The sequence below is a fragment of the Phyllobates terribilis genome, unplaced genomic scaffold, assembly GCF_046119375.1.
Source record: "Phyllobates terribilis strain yellow unplaced genomic scaffold, ASM4611937v1 Scaffold_11__3_contigs__length_659146591, whole genome shotgun sequence".
Lineage (NCBI taxonomy): Eukaryota > Metazoa > Chordata > Amphibia > Anura > Dendrobatidae > Phyllobates > Phyllobates terribilis.
The window spans coordinates 382,694,932-382,710,356 of NW_027362771.1; the positions used below are offsets into that span (position 1 = coordinate 382,694,932).

At 40.2% G+C, this 15,425-nt stretch overlaps 1 protein-coding gene across 3 annotated transcripts in view; it reads right to left on the minus strand.

Annotated features, from left to right (window-relative positions):
• Window positions 1-1,719: 1,719 nt before the first annotated feature.
• AQP9 (aquaporin 9) overlaps window positions 1,720-15,425 on the minus strand; it is a 159,908-nt gene continuing 146,202 nt past the window's right edge. Inside the window, exons 7-10 of one of the 3 annotated variants that reach the window (XM_073652975.1) lie at window positions 12,672-12,809; window positions 6,826-6,944; window positions 4,725-4,942; window positions 1,720-3,857 (exon numbers count right to left, since the gene is read on the minus strand). In XM_073652975.1, the coding sequence (XP_073509076.1) occupies window positions 3,683-3,857; window positions 4,725-4,942; window positions 6,826-6,944; window positions 12,672-12,809 (650 nt within the window). In that variant the 3' untranslated portion in view covers window positions 1,720-3,682. The remainder of the gene's footprint in view (window positions 3,858-4,724; window positions 4,943-6,825; window positions 6,945-12,671; window positions 12,810-15,425) is intronic. The other 2 variants (XM_073652973.1, XM_073652976.1) reach the window with 2 other exon arrangements.

A 15,425-nucleotide genomic window follows, 5' to 3' on the forward strand; every position in this document is an offset into this window, starting at 1 on the left:
TGATTATTCCTGCAGAGATCCATCCGCTGCCCCTCCCCCCACCCCTCTGTACACTCAAACTGCTATTAACATTAATTTTCATCATTACTGAGAAAAAATCCAGTTATGATTTTGGTGCACGAACAGCTATCGAACATAACCTCGAACAGCCGAATTTTTCTCAAATCGTTCGTGTTCGCCGAACGGCTCGAACACCGCCCAAAACAGCTCGAATTTGAGATTGGCAAACAGTTCGAGTCGAACAACGCTCATCTCTACTCACAAGTTAAGAATTGTCATTTGAAAAAAATTGTATTTATGTGAGGAACTTTAATCTTTTTGTATCGGTAGATGGCAGAAAGATGGTAGCACTACCTCAGTGTGCTGTGCATGACACACTCTAGTCTTTACATAATGCAAAATGCAACATGGCTATGATAGTGAATGTGGACATACAGTAAAGATCGTAGGTCCATCATAGGTCCATAACTAAAGAATGATCAATATTGAGTGGGGACACACATGTTAAAGATTTTCTGAGCTTAAGCTAATTTTCTTTAGTCACTCTATGTAACTGCAGATTGATGGGAATATTGATTGTGTGGATTATATGTGACCACCATTATGCAGTTTGGATAGTGGCGTAACGTGGCAACTAGATTCACATCCACTTCTCTCAAAAGCACATTGCAGTGCACGGCCAGTGAGCCATCTATTGCAGCCAATTTTGCGCTTCAATACTTTAAGGGTGCTCCTTTTTTTTCTGAGCCCCAACAAGTACTTAAACCAGTGTTTCTCAACTTCAGTCCTCAGGACCCCCCAGCAGGCCATGTTTTCAGGATTTCCTTAGTATTGCACAGGTTCTAAAATTATTATCAAGGCATCAAAAAATGTCCCAGGTTCTCTCACCTGTTCAATACTAAGGAGATTCTGAAAACATGATCTGTTGTGGGGTCCTGAAGACTGGAATTGAGAAACACTGACTTAAACAGTAGTTTTCTACCATATATGGCTTACCAGTATACTCAGGAGAAACTGCACAACAAATTGTATGGTCCATTTTCTCCTGTTAGCCTTGTTAAAATGAATAATTTGGGGCTAAAGCAACATTTTGGTGGGAAAATAAAATTTTCATTTCTTTCCTTCCACATTCCTTTAATTTCCGTGAAGCCCCTAAAGGGTTGATAAACTTCTTGAATGTGTTTTTGAGCACTTTGAAGGGTGTACTTTTTAAAATGGTGTCACTTTTGGATATTTTCTGTTACATAGGGCTCTCAAAGTCACTTCAAAGGGATGTGGTCCCTAAAAAAATTTGCTTTGTAAATTTAGAAAAATGAGAAATTGCTGATAAACTTTTAACCATTCTAACTTCCTAAAAAATTATGTTTCAAAAATGATGCTGATGTGATATAGACATGTGGTATTTGTTTTTTGCTATTATCTATTTTGTGTGGTATAACTATCTGCTTTAAGAGCATAAAAAATTAAAAGTTTGAAAATTGCTACATTTTCAAATGGTTTGTAAAATTTTTGATATTTTCATAAATAAACACAAATCATATTGACCTAAATTTACCACTAATATGAAGTACAATATGTCACGAAAAAACAATCTCAGAATCAATGGGACCTGTTGAAGCATTCAATCGTTATTACCACATAAAGTTACACTGATTAGAATTGAAAACATTGGCCTGGTCAGGAAGGTGAAAACAGGCTGGGGATAGGGATGTGAAGTAATAAAGATTTTGTATCCATATATTTTTTATTTCAATATCAGTTTCATACTAAATTCAGTTTAGATTACTCTACAATAAATTCATCATTACCTGCTGGGGAACAGAAAAGTCATTAGTAAAGTTTGAAACTTCATATGATGTCAGTTGCAGGGCATATAATGATGATACAGTGTAACACATATATGAGCACACATTAGAAAGATCATGCTTTAGATGTCTGGCATTTAGTGAGGTAGTCTGACCTTGCGTAATCAAATAATTTATGTGAAAAAAAAATACTTTTCTGTTGCCATCATATTACCCAATATGTTGTAGGGTTGGGGCTACCAATTCTAATGGTCAGATAGCAATTACGGTCACTGAATCATCCATATTGATACAGATAAGAAATTAAGATGTAGTAAAACATGTAGTGTGAGTTTAACCCCTTTACCACCTTGTTTTTTTTTTATTTTTGTGTTTTCATTTTTTGCTCCCCTTCTTCCCAGAGCCATAACTTTGTCTGTCAATATGGCCATGTGAGGGCTTGATTTTTGCTGGACGAGTTGTACTTTTGATGGACACCATTGATTTTACCATATAGCGTACTGGAAAACAGGCAAAAAAATTCCAAGTGTGGTGAAATTGCAAAAAAGGTGTACAATTGTTTTTTTTTTTTTACCATGTTCTCTAAATGCTAAAACTGACCAGCCATTATGATTCTCCAGGTCATTACGAGTTCATAGATACCAAACATGTACAAGTTCTTTTTTATTTAAGTGGTAAAAAAAAAATCCAAAGTTTTTCCCCCCCAAAAAATGGCGCCATTTTCTGAGACCGGTATCGTCTCCATGTTTCAAGATCTGGGGCTGGATAAGGGCTTATTTTTTTGCGAGCCGAGCTATGTGTAACAAAAATGCTCATCCGCTATGAACGCCGACCGCTGGGCGGCGCTCATAGCAGGTCGGCTATGACAACCACATGGGTCTTCGGCTCATGTGACGGGAGTGGGCGGAGCCAATGACACGCATTCCGGTTTGAGCAAGTTAAATGCCGCAGTCAGAGATTGACAGCGGCATTTAACATGTTAACAGCTGTGGGTGGATCGCAATTCCACCCGCGGCTGTTAGGGGCACATGATAGCTGATCTGAAAAGGTGCGGGCTCAGTGCTGGAACCCGCACCAAAGAGGGGGAGGTGACCTATGATGCACCTATGCCTCATAGGTCATAAGGAGGTTAAAAATCGAGTGGGTAATTGTCAGTTCCTATTGATTGACTTAGTATTTATACTTTGAGGGGTATCTAAACAGTTTTTGACATTATACTAGAAGTAATATTTAGGAAGCTAATAAAAAGAAATACAATAATATCTTGCATGTTTCTAGTAGCTATTTTTCAGCCTAGTTTGTTTGAGTGGCTGTGAGACACAAAATGTTTATGGATTTACAAATTGACCTCACTAGGAGCATAATTGATAGCAGCGCATCATACATTTTCTTGTAGATGGGAAACAGCATCTTACTGAAGTGAAGTTCTTGGCCTCTGACAGTAAAATCATTTTAACACACAGCAAATTTTAATGGTATTGATGATTGATCACAGTTATTACACATTAATGCATGACAAGACCAATTACCTGCATATACCTTTGTGACCCAGTCTATGGTCCATTAGTGCTTCATTAAGAAGGATGAATTATGGCTGAGCAATTAAGGGACATTATGATTATCCCCTGATACTTTTATGTTGGAGATTGAAAGCTAGGAATAAAATACTAATGAGACCCTTTAAAAACTCTCATATTTTGTTAGAATTTTAACCGAGGATTTTGCAGGTAATTAATTAAGTCATGACTTGCAGTTACATCACCATAAACCAATCACAGAATGTACATGTTCAAATGGGAAAGGAAAGTTGGCTTATGTACAAAAGAGCAAGCAGACCACGGAAGTCAGAGCACAGTTCAGCAAAGATTTGCAGTCTCTCAAGCCATGCTGGCAAGTTCATGTTTTTCAAAGTGATCAATATCAGGGTTAAGATCCAAGACGCCTGGTTCCTTTTTGTGATGAGCTTGAATACATAGAATGTAAATGTAGGAGCCAATTACAGCTCCGCACATTGGTCCAACCACAGGGATCCACCAAAAGCTATTGCCAGCACTGTGTATGTGAAAAAAATGAGGATTATTACTGACAAGAGATGACAACAAAGATAGCAGCACATGATGCAATGTTTCTCTAGACTGTAATGTGAATGGGCCTCAAACTCACATTTAGGGCTCCTAAATATCAAGTGACCTGTTCCTATATGCTTCAAGCTGTTGGAGTCTGTCATCATGATAGAGACGCTTTGGAAGAAAATCTTTTTATGTCAGTGTTTTTATTAGAGTTCCTAAATAATGTTAATATTCACTCTGTTCAATCAATCACTTCTATCAGAAGATGTTACTGATGATTAGAGATTAGCAAATATTCCATCTAAAAAATATCGCATTTAAATAAGGTAATAGGGTTGACATTTGTTGTGGGACAAGTTCTCAAGGATTTGTCCTCTCTGGGCCTTTTGATAGAACAGAAATGTATCGCATATTTTATCAATATGTCATAATTGTTTCAGATTGAGATCTTTCACCAGTTTTAGCACATTAAACTGACCACATCAGTTTAATACAATAGTTGATGCAGAGCTGAATAAAATATAGTTTTTATTTTTAAATTGCTGTTTTGCAAATATATTAGCTTATAAAGTTTTGGTTATAATTTATAAATCCAATAGGGTTTTGACAAAGATTCTTTTCTGGGGTGTGTACTTTTCCCCCTACATGACCTTGACCAATTGTAAACAAGAGTCATTCTGCAGGTGAAAAAAGAGCATGCCCCCCTATGATAACTTTGAACAAGTTTTTCAGTGTGAAAATCTTGGACTTAAATTTCCTATGATTATTTTGTGTGGTTGCACCAAACCTGCTTATATGAACAATTATGTCCTCCCTAAGTAATATCACTTTAGTTACTATGGTTACTTACGTGAAAACTTCAGAGCCCCAGCCAGCCAGAGCGGTAAAGACTCTTGGACCTAAATCTCTGGCTGGATTCATAGCACATCCACTGTTAGATCCTAGAGATAGTCCTAATGTTAGAATGAGGAGCCCAACAGCAATTGGCTCTAGTCCACTGGGAGCAGGCATGTTCTTTTTATCAAATATGGCAAAAATCAGAATGAGAAGCAGAGCAGTAGACATCATCTGTGCAAGGAGAGGAATCATAATTGTAAGTCGTAGAGCTACAGTAGATTCACTATTGAATTTGCACATTTTTTGTTTAAATTTTGATGTTTTACACTTGTTTTTCCTTTGTGTTTATGCTTTTAATTTACACTTACTACTTTTTAGTTGTGTACTTTTTTTAGCTCACCATTGATGGCAGGGTTCTGGGGATTAAATTTTTTTTCGCCTGATTCACCATTTGCGACTTTTTGAAAATTTGTTAGTTTTTGCACAAATGTACTCAAGATCCTTCTGAAGTGATTTTATGTATACTGGAATTTTTTGCACAATTGTTGCAACATTTAGCGAAATGTGGAACTTTTTTGCCTTAAAAAGTTGCAAAAAAAGTTAGAGAGAAAAATAAAGCCAATTTTTGACTGCACAAGATTAATGAACCACATGTGCCATTTTGAAAAATTAGGCACAAAAGACAACAAGAAATACCACAAGACAAAAAAGAAAAGCGACTTAAAAAACGCAAATGATGAATCAAGGTTACATTGTGAAAAAAGAACACAAAGCAAAATGAACTAAATAAAATGTTTTCAATTTTTTTTCTTTTTTTCCTTTTTATATTTTCTTTTTTTTGTTTTTCTATAAATATGTACATTTTTTTCACATTCACAATAAAAGTCAGGTTTGCATGCAACAGTTATTTAGACTTTGTTATCATACAGGTGCATCTTACTAAATTAGAATATCATCAAAAAGTTAATTTATTTCAGTTCTTCAATACAAAAAGTGAAACTCATATATTATATAGAGTTATTACAAACAGAGTGATCTTTTTCAAGTGTTTATTTATGTTACTGTTGATGATTATGGCTTACAGCCAATGAAATCACAAAAGTTAGGGAATTTTTTCTCAAACAATCATGGATCTCTAACTATATTGATCTTCTCTTGTCATATATGCCAAACGTTATTTGGGAAACCCTAGGCTCCAGTCCCATGATACACCTGCAACCACTGCAGTTAACATAGTGCCTCTCCTTTCATTTTGTATGGAAGAGAGTAGTATGGTTATGTGTAAAATAAACAGTACCTATTTAAATAAAAAATATTTTATCTGTAACATCTTTGACTGTTTTTAACATTTTAATAAATCAATTGGGAAATTAAAGGGATAACCCATTTTACCTAGATTTCTGAACTGAACATCTGCCTACAAATCCATTTTATTCAAGAGAAGGAGCTGTATGGCAACATACTTACACAGTAATTATAAATGTATCTATCTTGGTTATCACCTAACTGTAATTGTAATTACTAGCATACCAGTTGTAGAAGGTACTGTGGGTCCCAGCAGCCAAAGGTGCCTATTTTCCCACAATTAATGATTAAATGTGTTCCCAAAAATGCAATAACGTAGCCCTCATTACATCATTTAAATGGCAACCTGTCCTAGTCATGCTAGTCATGTGTTCCTAGTCTGAAAAAAACCTGCTCTCGAAATCTGTGTCTCAAATAACAGAGTAGCTGTATCTTAAGCACACATACCTTTGTTAGCTGAGGACAATGGCTGTGACATCAGAATGAATCTTATCCTTGGGTGGCTGAGCAGAAAGGATTTTTTTATCAAGGTCTCAGTCCACCATGTGCAGCCAGCCAATTTTATTTCTTCTCCTATTACAGCCCATCTCCTCGGCTCACAAAAGTATGTATGCTTACGGTACAGCTCCTCTGTCAGTTGCGACACCGATTTCTGGAGCAGTTTTTCTTCAGGCTGCAATCTGTCCTGACATGTGACTAGGATGGGCTGCCATTTGAATTATGTGATGGGGGCCTTTTTTTACATTACTGGAGAACCACTTTAAGTCAAATAGGTGAAGGGGTTTCATTGATCACTAATTTGAGCTTACTTGATCTGCAAGTCCATTCAAGGTTGAAAGATATGGAGATGGATATGTTGCAAAAATGTGAGCTGTGGCATTTGGACCAACTACTGTAAACACTCCTCCAGAATATTTCATTAATGCATCTGCAAAACAAATCAGAGGTTTGCCATTTAAAAAATACAATCTACAAAATATTAAAATAAATTGACAAAGCTTTAAATTGAACAAATAATGTTCTGCTACACTTTACTAGTAGTCTTCTAATCGGTTTCCCTCTAAACAAACTGTCTCCTCTCCAATCCATTTCTATCAGGCCGCTTCACCGACGCCTCTACCCTCTGCCAGTCATTGCACTAGTTACCCATTTACCACAGAATACAATACAAACTCATCTCTCTCACCCACAAAGCTCTCCACATTTCTGCACCGCTCTATATCTCATCCCTCATTGATGTCTATCGCCCCTCCAGTGTACTCCGTTCTGCAACTGATCTAAAACTAACATCCTCCTTAATCCGAACCTCACACCTCCATCTTCAAGACTTCTCTCGTGCCGCGCCAGTTTTCTGGAATGCACTGCCCCAAACGATCCGACTGATATCTAGCCCCCATGTCTTCAAACATGCTTAAAAAAAAACCATCTGTTTAGACAAGCCTACCACCTCAACTCACCAACCTAACTCTTCCATCCTAAATGTTAATCTTAATCTGCCCCTGCATATTCAGCTGTCTCCACATCCTCCATGCACCAAATACTACACGGTAACTGCCCTTAGACAGACAGATACTGGCTGTTGACCATGTTTTACCTATTGTGTCCCCCCCTTTTCCATATAGATTGTAAGCTTGTGAGCAGGGCTGTCAATCCTCCTGTAACTGTTGAAATATGATACATTGCATTGTTTATATTGTCTGTATATGTCCCTACTTAATTGTAAAGTGCTGCGAAATATGTTGGTGCTATATAAATAAAAATTATTATTATTATTATTATTAAAGCACTGGGGTCCTGAGTTCAAACACCACTCAGGACGATATCTGCAAGGCAAGGCGTTTGTATGTTAGTCCAGTGTTTGCGTTGGTTTTATCTGGATACTCGAGTATTCTTCCACACTCTAAAGACTTACTGATAGGTCATTTAGATTGCGGGCCCCAATAGTGACAATATCTGAAAAGTGTTGCAGAATGTGATAGTGCTATTTAAGCAAATTTAATAGTAATATCACTAATATCACACCACTACAAAGAAAATAATCAGCACAGAATTAATAATAATAATACTTTTTATTTTTATAGCGCCAACATATTCCGCAGCACTTTACAATTTTAGTGGGGACTTATACAGACAATACAGACATTACAGAATAAGCATTACTAATATCAAAATGAGTGAGGGCCCTGCTCGCAAGCTCACAGTCTATGAGGAAATAGGGGGGACTCAAAAGGTAACATGTACATATGTTGTATAATACAGCCATAATATACTAAAAGGGTATGTACATAACACTACATGAACTGGTCGCCTGCCAGTATGTGTATAGTACAGAAAGAGACTATTAAGTGCATGGATGGTATGAACATGATTTTGAAGAAAATTTTAATATGGGCCAAACTAGGACAGTTAGATAAGTATGTTGAGGCGATAGGCCAGTCTAAAGAAATGGGTTTTTAGGGCACACTTAAAACTGTGGGTATTGGGAATTAATCGAATTGTCCTGGGTAGTGCATTCCAAAGAATTGGCGCAACAAGTGAGAAATCTTGGAGATGGGAGTGGGAAGTTCGGATTATGGAGGATTTTAGTTTTAAGTCATTGGCAGAACGGAGGACACAGGTAGGGTGGTAGACTGAGACGAGGGAGGAGATGTCGGGGGGTGCTGAAGCATGGAGCGCTTTGTGGTTAAGAATGATAAGTTTATATTGAACTCTGTATTGGATGGGCAGAGACTGGCACAGGGAAGAGGCATCGGTGTAGCGGTTGGAATGGAATATGATCCTGGCTGTTGCATTCAGGACGGAATGGATAGGGGAAAGTTTAGTAAGAGGGAGGCCGATTAGTAAAGAATTGCAATAGTCCAGACGAGAATGAATAAGAGCTACAGTAAGAGTTTTTGCAGAGTCAAAGATAAGAAAAGTTCTGATTCTAGAGATGTTTTTGAGGTATAGATGACATGAATGAGCGAGTGATTTGATGTGAGGAGTGAAGGGAAGATCGGAATCAAATATGACCCCAAGACAGCGGGCATGTTGCTGGGGAGTAATGGTAGAGCCACAAACAGAAATGGCAATATTGGCCATAGGTAGGTTAGTGGAGGGAGGAAATAAGAGTAGCTCAGTTTTAGACAGATTCAGTTTTAGATAGAGGGAGGACATAATGTTAGAGACAGCAGAAAGACAATCACTGGTATTTTGTAATAATGCAGGGGTGATGTCCGGAGAAGAAGTGTATAATTGGGTGTCATCAGCATAGAGATGGTACTTAAAAACGAATCTGCTGATTGTTTGTCCAATAGGAGCAGTGTATAAGGAGAAAAGAAGGGGGCATAGGACTGATCCTTGAGGGACCCCAACAGTAAGGGGAAGGGGAGAGAAAGAGGAGCCAGCAAAAGACACAGAAAAGGAGCGGTTGGAGAGGTAGGAGGAGAACCAGGAGAGAACAGTGTCCTTGAGGCCAATAGAGCAGAGCATAGTGAGCAGGAGCTGGTGATCCATGGTGTTGAATGCTGCAGAGAGATCCAGGAGAATCAGCAGGGAGTACTGACCATTAGATTTAGCTGTTAGTAGATCATTAGAGACTTTAGTGAGTGCACTTTCAGTAGAGTGTAAAGAGCGGAAACCAGATTGTAAAGGGTCAAGAAGGGAGTTATCTGAGAGATAGCGGGTTAGATGGGAGTGGACCAAGCGTTCCAAGAGTTTAGAGATAAAGTGAAGATTGGAAACAGGTTTGTAGTTAGCAGCACAGATCTGGTCAAGGGATGTTTTTTAAGTAATGGATGTATGCTAGCGTGTTTAAAAGAGGATGGAAAAATACCAGATGAGAGGGAGAGATTGAATATTTTAGTTAGGTGACAGCGGTGACAGTTGGAGAAAGGGACTGAAGGAGATGTGAGGGAATAGGGTCACTGGTGCAGGTGGTAGGGCGAGAAGATGCAAGGAGTCTGATCACTTCTTCTTCCGTGACTGGTTAGAAGTCAGAAAGTGAGCAAGATTCAATGTGAGAGGGAGGAGCCTGCATAGCATTTTGGGATTGGAAGAAAATTTCCTGTCGGATATGCTAAATTTTTTCTTTCACATAATTGGCTAGATCGTCAGCCCTGAAGTCGGTCATCGGGGCCTGTGCTGTTTGATTAAGGAGAGAGTGAAAAGTGTCAAAGAGGCATTTAGGATTATTAGATAGTGAGATGATAAGGTTGTTAAAGTAGGTTTGTTTGGAGAGGTGAAGGGCAGAGTTATATCTTTTAAGCATAAATTTATAATGGATGAAATCTTCGGTCAAATTAAATTTTCTCCACAGCCGTTCAGCGCACCTGGAGCACCGCTGGAGAAAACGGCGTGTGCCAGGGTTGTCGCTGTCTGTGCCGAGTTGTTCTATATGTAGGAGGTGTGGCTTCATCCAAGGCGCATTGCAATTTTTCATTACAATGCTTCAGTGCAGAGTCAGGACATGAGATGGAGGAGATTGGAGCCAATAATGTTTGCATCGTTTTCATAAATTTCTGGGTGTTACTGGCGTGTATATTTCTATAAGTGTGGAAAGTGGGGGTGTCTTAAGTAGTGTTACAGTTCTTGACAGAGAATGAAAAAAAGGATGAGGTCAGAGAGCGGAAGAGGAGAGTTAGTAAAGTCATGTATTGAGCAGAGCCGGGAGAAGATCACGTCCAGTGTTCCCATCTTCGTGGTAGTAGAATTAGTAAGCTGTGAAAGGCCGAAGGAGGAGGTTAGTGATAAAACATGAGCAGCAGATGAGGAAAGGGGATCACCAGTTGGGATGTTAAAGTCCCCCATGTTTATAGTGGGGATTTCGCAGGATAGAAAATTTGGAAGCCAGGCAGCAAAGTGATCCAGGGACTGACGGGAGGGGCCTAGAGGGCAATAAACAACCGCCACTCACAGGGAGAAGGGCCGGTAGAGTCTGACTGTGTGGGCCTCAAAAGAAGGGAAGATAAGGGAGGATACTGGGGGGGGATAACCTGAAAAGTATGAAAAGTACACTTAGTTGAAAGGAGCAGACCAACACCTCCACCTGATCTGTTGTCAGGTCTTGGGGTATGAGAGAAGTGTAGGCCACTATATGAGAGAGCAGCAGCGGCGGTGGTGTCCGACTGCTAGATCCATATTTCAGTGAGAGCCAGAAGGTTGAGGGAATTTGAGAGGAAAACGTCATGTATGTAGGAGAGTTTATTAAATGCTGACCGCACGTTCCAAAGGGCACAATTGAAAGAGACAGAAGGCATGCAGGGAATATTAATGAGATTAGCAGGGCTTCTGAATGTAGCAGGGAAAGAGTTAGTCTTATTATTACAAGAAGGTCCTGGATTAGGAGAAATATCACCTGCGACTAAAAAAAGAAAAAGAGAGAGTGAGAAGATGGTTGAGTGATTTGTGAGAAGAGGAGACTCTCCTCCAGACTCGGGTGCCATAGTACATTATACTTACCTTCTGATGGCAACCGGTTTCCATAGCGATGCGTCCTGGCTTCCCGGCGGCTCGCGATGGTCTAAAAGGACCTTCCATGACGTCATTTAGTCATGTGACAGGTCACGCGACCGCTGACGCCGGCGGTTGCGTGACCTGTCACATGACTAAATGACGTCATGGAAGGTTCTTTTAGACCACCGCGAGCCGCCTAACGCACCGGACGCACAGGAGGAGACCGGGGGCCATCGGAAGGTGAGTATAATGTTTATTTTTTACCCTTCTTTTACTGTAACTTGGTCACACTATATAAATCCATGCCGATTGCATGGATATATATAGTGTGACCAAGTTGTTAAACACTTTCCAAGTGATGCTAAAATCGCTTAGAAAGCGCTTGACAACCCGCATGCGAAATCGCATGTGAAAAACGCTTCACTTCCGCTTGTCGCTGGCAGGAAAAACGTATGTAAAATCCGCATGCATTTTTTTCTGCCAGGGAGATGCAGAAACGCTCAGGGAAAATCCGGAGCATTTCTGCATCGTGGGCAGCCTTAAAGTAAGTGTGATGACTTTAAGGTATCATGTATTAAATAACGTAGCTGAATGAGATACATATATACCAATGAATAGCAGCAGAGCATTACAGATGACATTGAAGTACAATGCAGATTTCAGAAGGGTTAACACACAGCTGATGAATGAGATTAAATTAAAAACAAAAAACAATATTCAGTGGTGGGTATATCCCATAAAACAATGACCTATAGAATCTGAAAGTTTATATGCATTCTATATGTTATTAAACTGAAATTGAAGGGCTTGTGGGACCTTAGTCTACTGTGTATGTCTAGATTTACAAAACAAGTTCACTTATCATTCATCTTATGCTTTTATGTATTTCCTCCTCATATTGTGGGAACCAAAGTAAATAAAGTACAAAAAGAAATAAAAAAAAGACAAGCTCTCTTGTAGATGGACTTTATTGCCAACACACTTGCACAGTAATGGCATAAAGTCTGTACTTGGCTTTGCATAGCCATCTTTACTCATCTTTATGATGGTGATGCATACCTTGTGTGGTCTGCATCAGCATTTTGAATTAAACACATAACATTACATTGGACTTATGTATACAGGGACTGGAACTGGTCTAATATCCAGGCACTGTCACTTTCCTTTAAAATCAACAAATTGGGACTTTTGAGTTATATACATTATACAGTGCAGAACGTACCATAATAAACACCAAAAGCAGCTGCAGATCCAGTGAAGGCCCCCAAGAACTGTGCACTAATGTAGAAAGGTAGTTTAACCCACGACAGTTTTCCAGTCATACACATGGCAAAAGAAACTGCTGGATTGACATGGCCACCTGAAAGAATAGCACACAATACATATTACTCATTAGTAAACCACCATTATTGTTTTCTATGAGGATATTTTATTTATGCAAATGGCATCTACATTAACAGAGTAGGAAACAGAACAGCAGACAGCATAATAAATAGCAATATCTGATATATTGTAATTAGTGATGAGCGAGCACTAAAATGCTCAGGTACTCGTTGCTTGGGTCGAGCAAATTGAAATGCTCAAGTGCTCGGCCCGAGTAACGAGCCCAATGTAAGTCTATGGAAAACTCAAGCATTTTTCAAGGTGCTCCCTCTGGTGGTCTGCAGAGGGCCTGAAAATTGCCCAAATCGATGGGAACAGTGCTCAAATGACACGAGAACAGCATGGGGAAGACCCCTGGAAGCATTTCTGACTCCCAGGTCACTGCTGTCAACAATGTTGTCAGAGGTATTACACCACTTTTACGGACTCACAATAAAACATACAAATACAAAAACAAAACCAAAATGGATTTTCCTTGGAAATATGTTAAGGAAAATCCTTTTCAGGGTAATGACTTGTATATAAGGCAAAATAAATAACCAAAAACAAAAATGCTCCTCCACACCTTGGGCTATCTTCACACATAGCTCTTTTGATGCGTTTTTGCACTTTTGCATTGCTTTCAACCGTGACAAATGCATTCACTGGGAAATGTCATTTTAACATTTTACAACCTAATCTGGCCATGTGTTGTGTGACATGGGAACAGCATGGGGAAGACCTCTGGAAGCATCTCTGACTCCCAGGGCACTGCCTAAAACTGTCGTCATTTCATCAGACATGATCCTATATTACTGCAGTAATAATAGACATTTTTGGCAACGTGACAAATCTTAAACTCTATTTAAAATGGGTAAGGTGTGTGTCAAGGGATGGGGAAGTGGACGTTATGGTGATGGTGATAGTGCACACAGAGGCCATGGGCAAGATGAAACTGTGCCTGCTGAGGGAGCACAGCAAACACCCACGTCATGTTGAACTACCTTCCTGTCCCAATTTCTAGGGGGCCGCGGAACACCACTATTGAAGCCAGAGCAGTGTGAAAAGGTTGCTGGTTGGATAGCAGATAACGTTTCCAGTCAGTTTGCCACCACCACCACCCTGTGTTCCACATGGTCCAGTCTCAGTAGATGTGAGTCTGGATCACATTATTATTATTACTTTATCGCCATTTATTCCATGGCACTTTACATGTGAAAAAGGTGTATACATCGCAAAAACAATTACAATAATCTTTAACAAAAATGTGACAGCGACTGGTACAGGAGAGGAGAGGGCTCACAGTCTACAAGGCATGGGTGAGGATACAGTAGATGAGGATAGAGCTGGTGTTCTGCAGGTTGTACGCATGTCACTAGAGGTGTATCTTCAGGTACTTTTGAAGGTTTCAACAGTAGGCGAGAGACATAAATGGTGGGGTAGAGCGTTCCAGAGAAGGGGGATGCACGGGAGAAATCTTGTATGCGATTGTGGGAAGAAGAGATAAGAGGGGAGTAGAGAAGGAGATCTTGTGAGGATCGGAGGTTGCGTGCAGGTAAGTACCGGGAGACTAGGTCACAGATGTATGGAGGAGACTGGTTATGGATAGCTTTGCATTCCAAGGTTAGGGTTTTAAACTGGAGTCTCTGGGTAATGGGGATCCAGTGAAGGGATTTACAGCAAGGAGAGGCCAGGGAATAGCGAGGGGACAGGTGGATTAGTCGGGCAAAAGAGTTCAGGAGAGATTGGAGGAATGCGAGAGTGTTAGAAAGGAGGCCACAGAGCAGTAGGTTGCAGTTGTCAAGAAGGGAGCTGATGAGTGCGTGCACTAGTATTTTTGTAGATTCGTAGTTGAGGAATGTGCTGATTTGGGAGATTTTTTTCACTTGGAGTCGGCATCTTCCTCACCCTGATCCTCATTCCTCCCACCATTCTGAGTGCCCTGAGACAACTGATCCCACACTTGGACACTCAAAAGAGCTGTTTTGTTCATCTTTCCATTTATAGTTTTTGGCCTCTTGCTTGGTCCTCTTGGAAGTGGAAAGAGCTTGGATATGTGGTCTGAAGAAGAGATTAGAGTCCAGGGTTACCCCAAGAGCTGTTCACTTTTCCATCGATAGATTCGGGCCTCTCGACCGGCCAGCTTCGAGCATGGCAACAGAAGATCGCATGTAACGATTTGAGCAGCCATGGTCACCCGAAAGGGTGGATAACGATGAGACACAATGGATAGAAAGTCAGGAGGAGGACTAGGGTGTGGAAGTGGAAGACGAAGCGGTGGATGATGAAGTCACTGACCCAACCGGGCAATGGGACATGCAGAGTGAGGACAGCAGCACACAGGGGGGGGCGTAGCACCACAATAGGCAGGAACAAGCAGTGTGGTGGCCAAAGACACAAGGCGGGCAACTGCTCCCTGGAACACCAACACGACAGAAGTTGCCAGTACAACTGTTAGGTCTTCCCGAATCTAGTTCTTTTTTAAAGACTGTTTATATAACCCCAAAAAGGCCATTTGCAACATCTGCCAGTCCAGCATCAGCAAGAGCACCAAATCTACCAGCCTGACCACCACCAGCATGCTCAGGTACATGACAGCAAAGCACCTGACTAG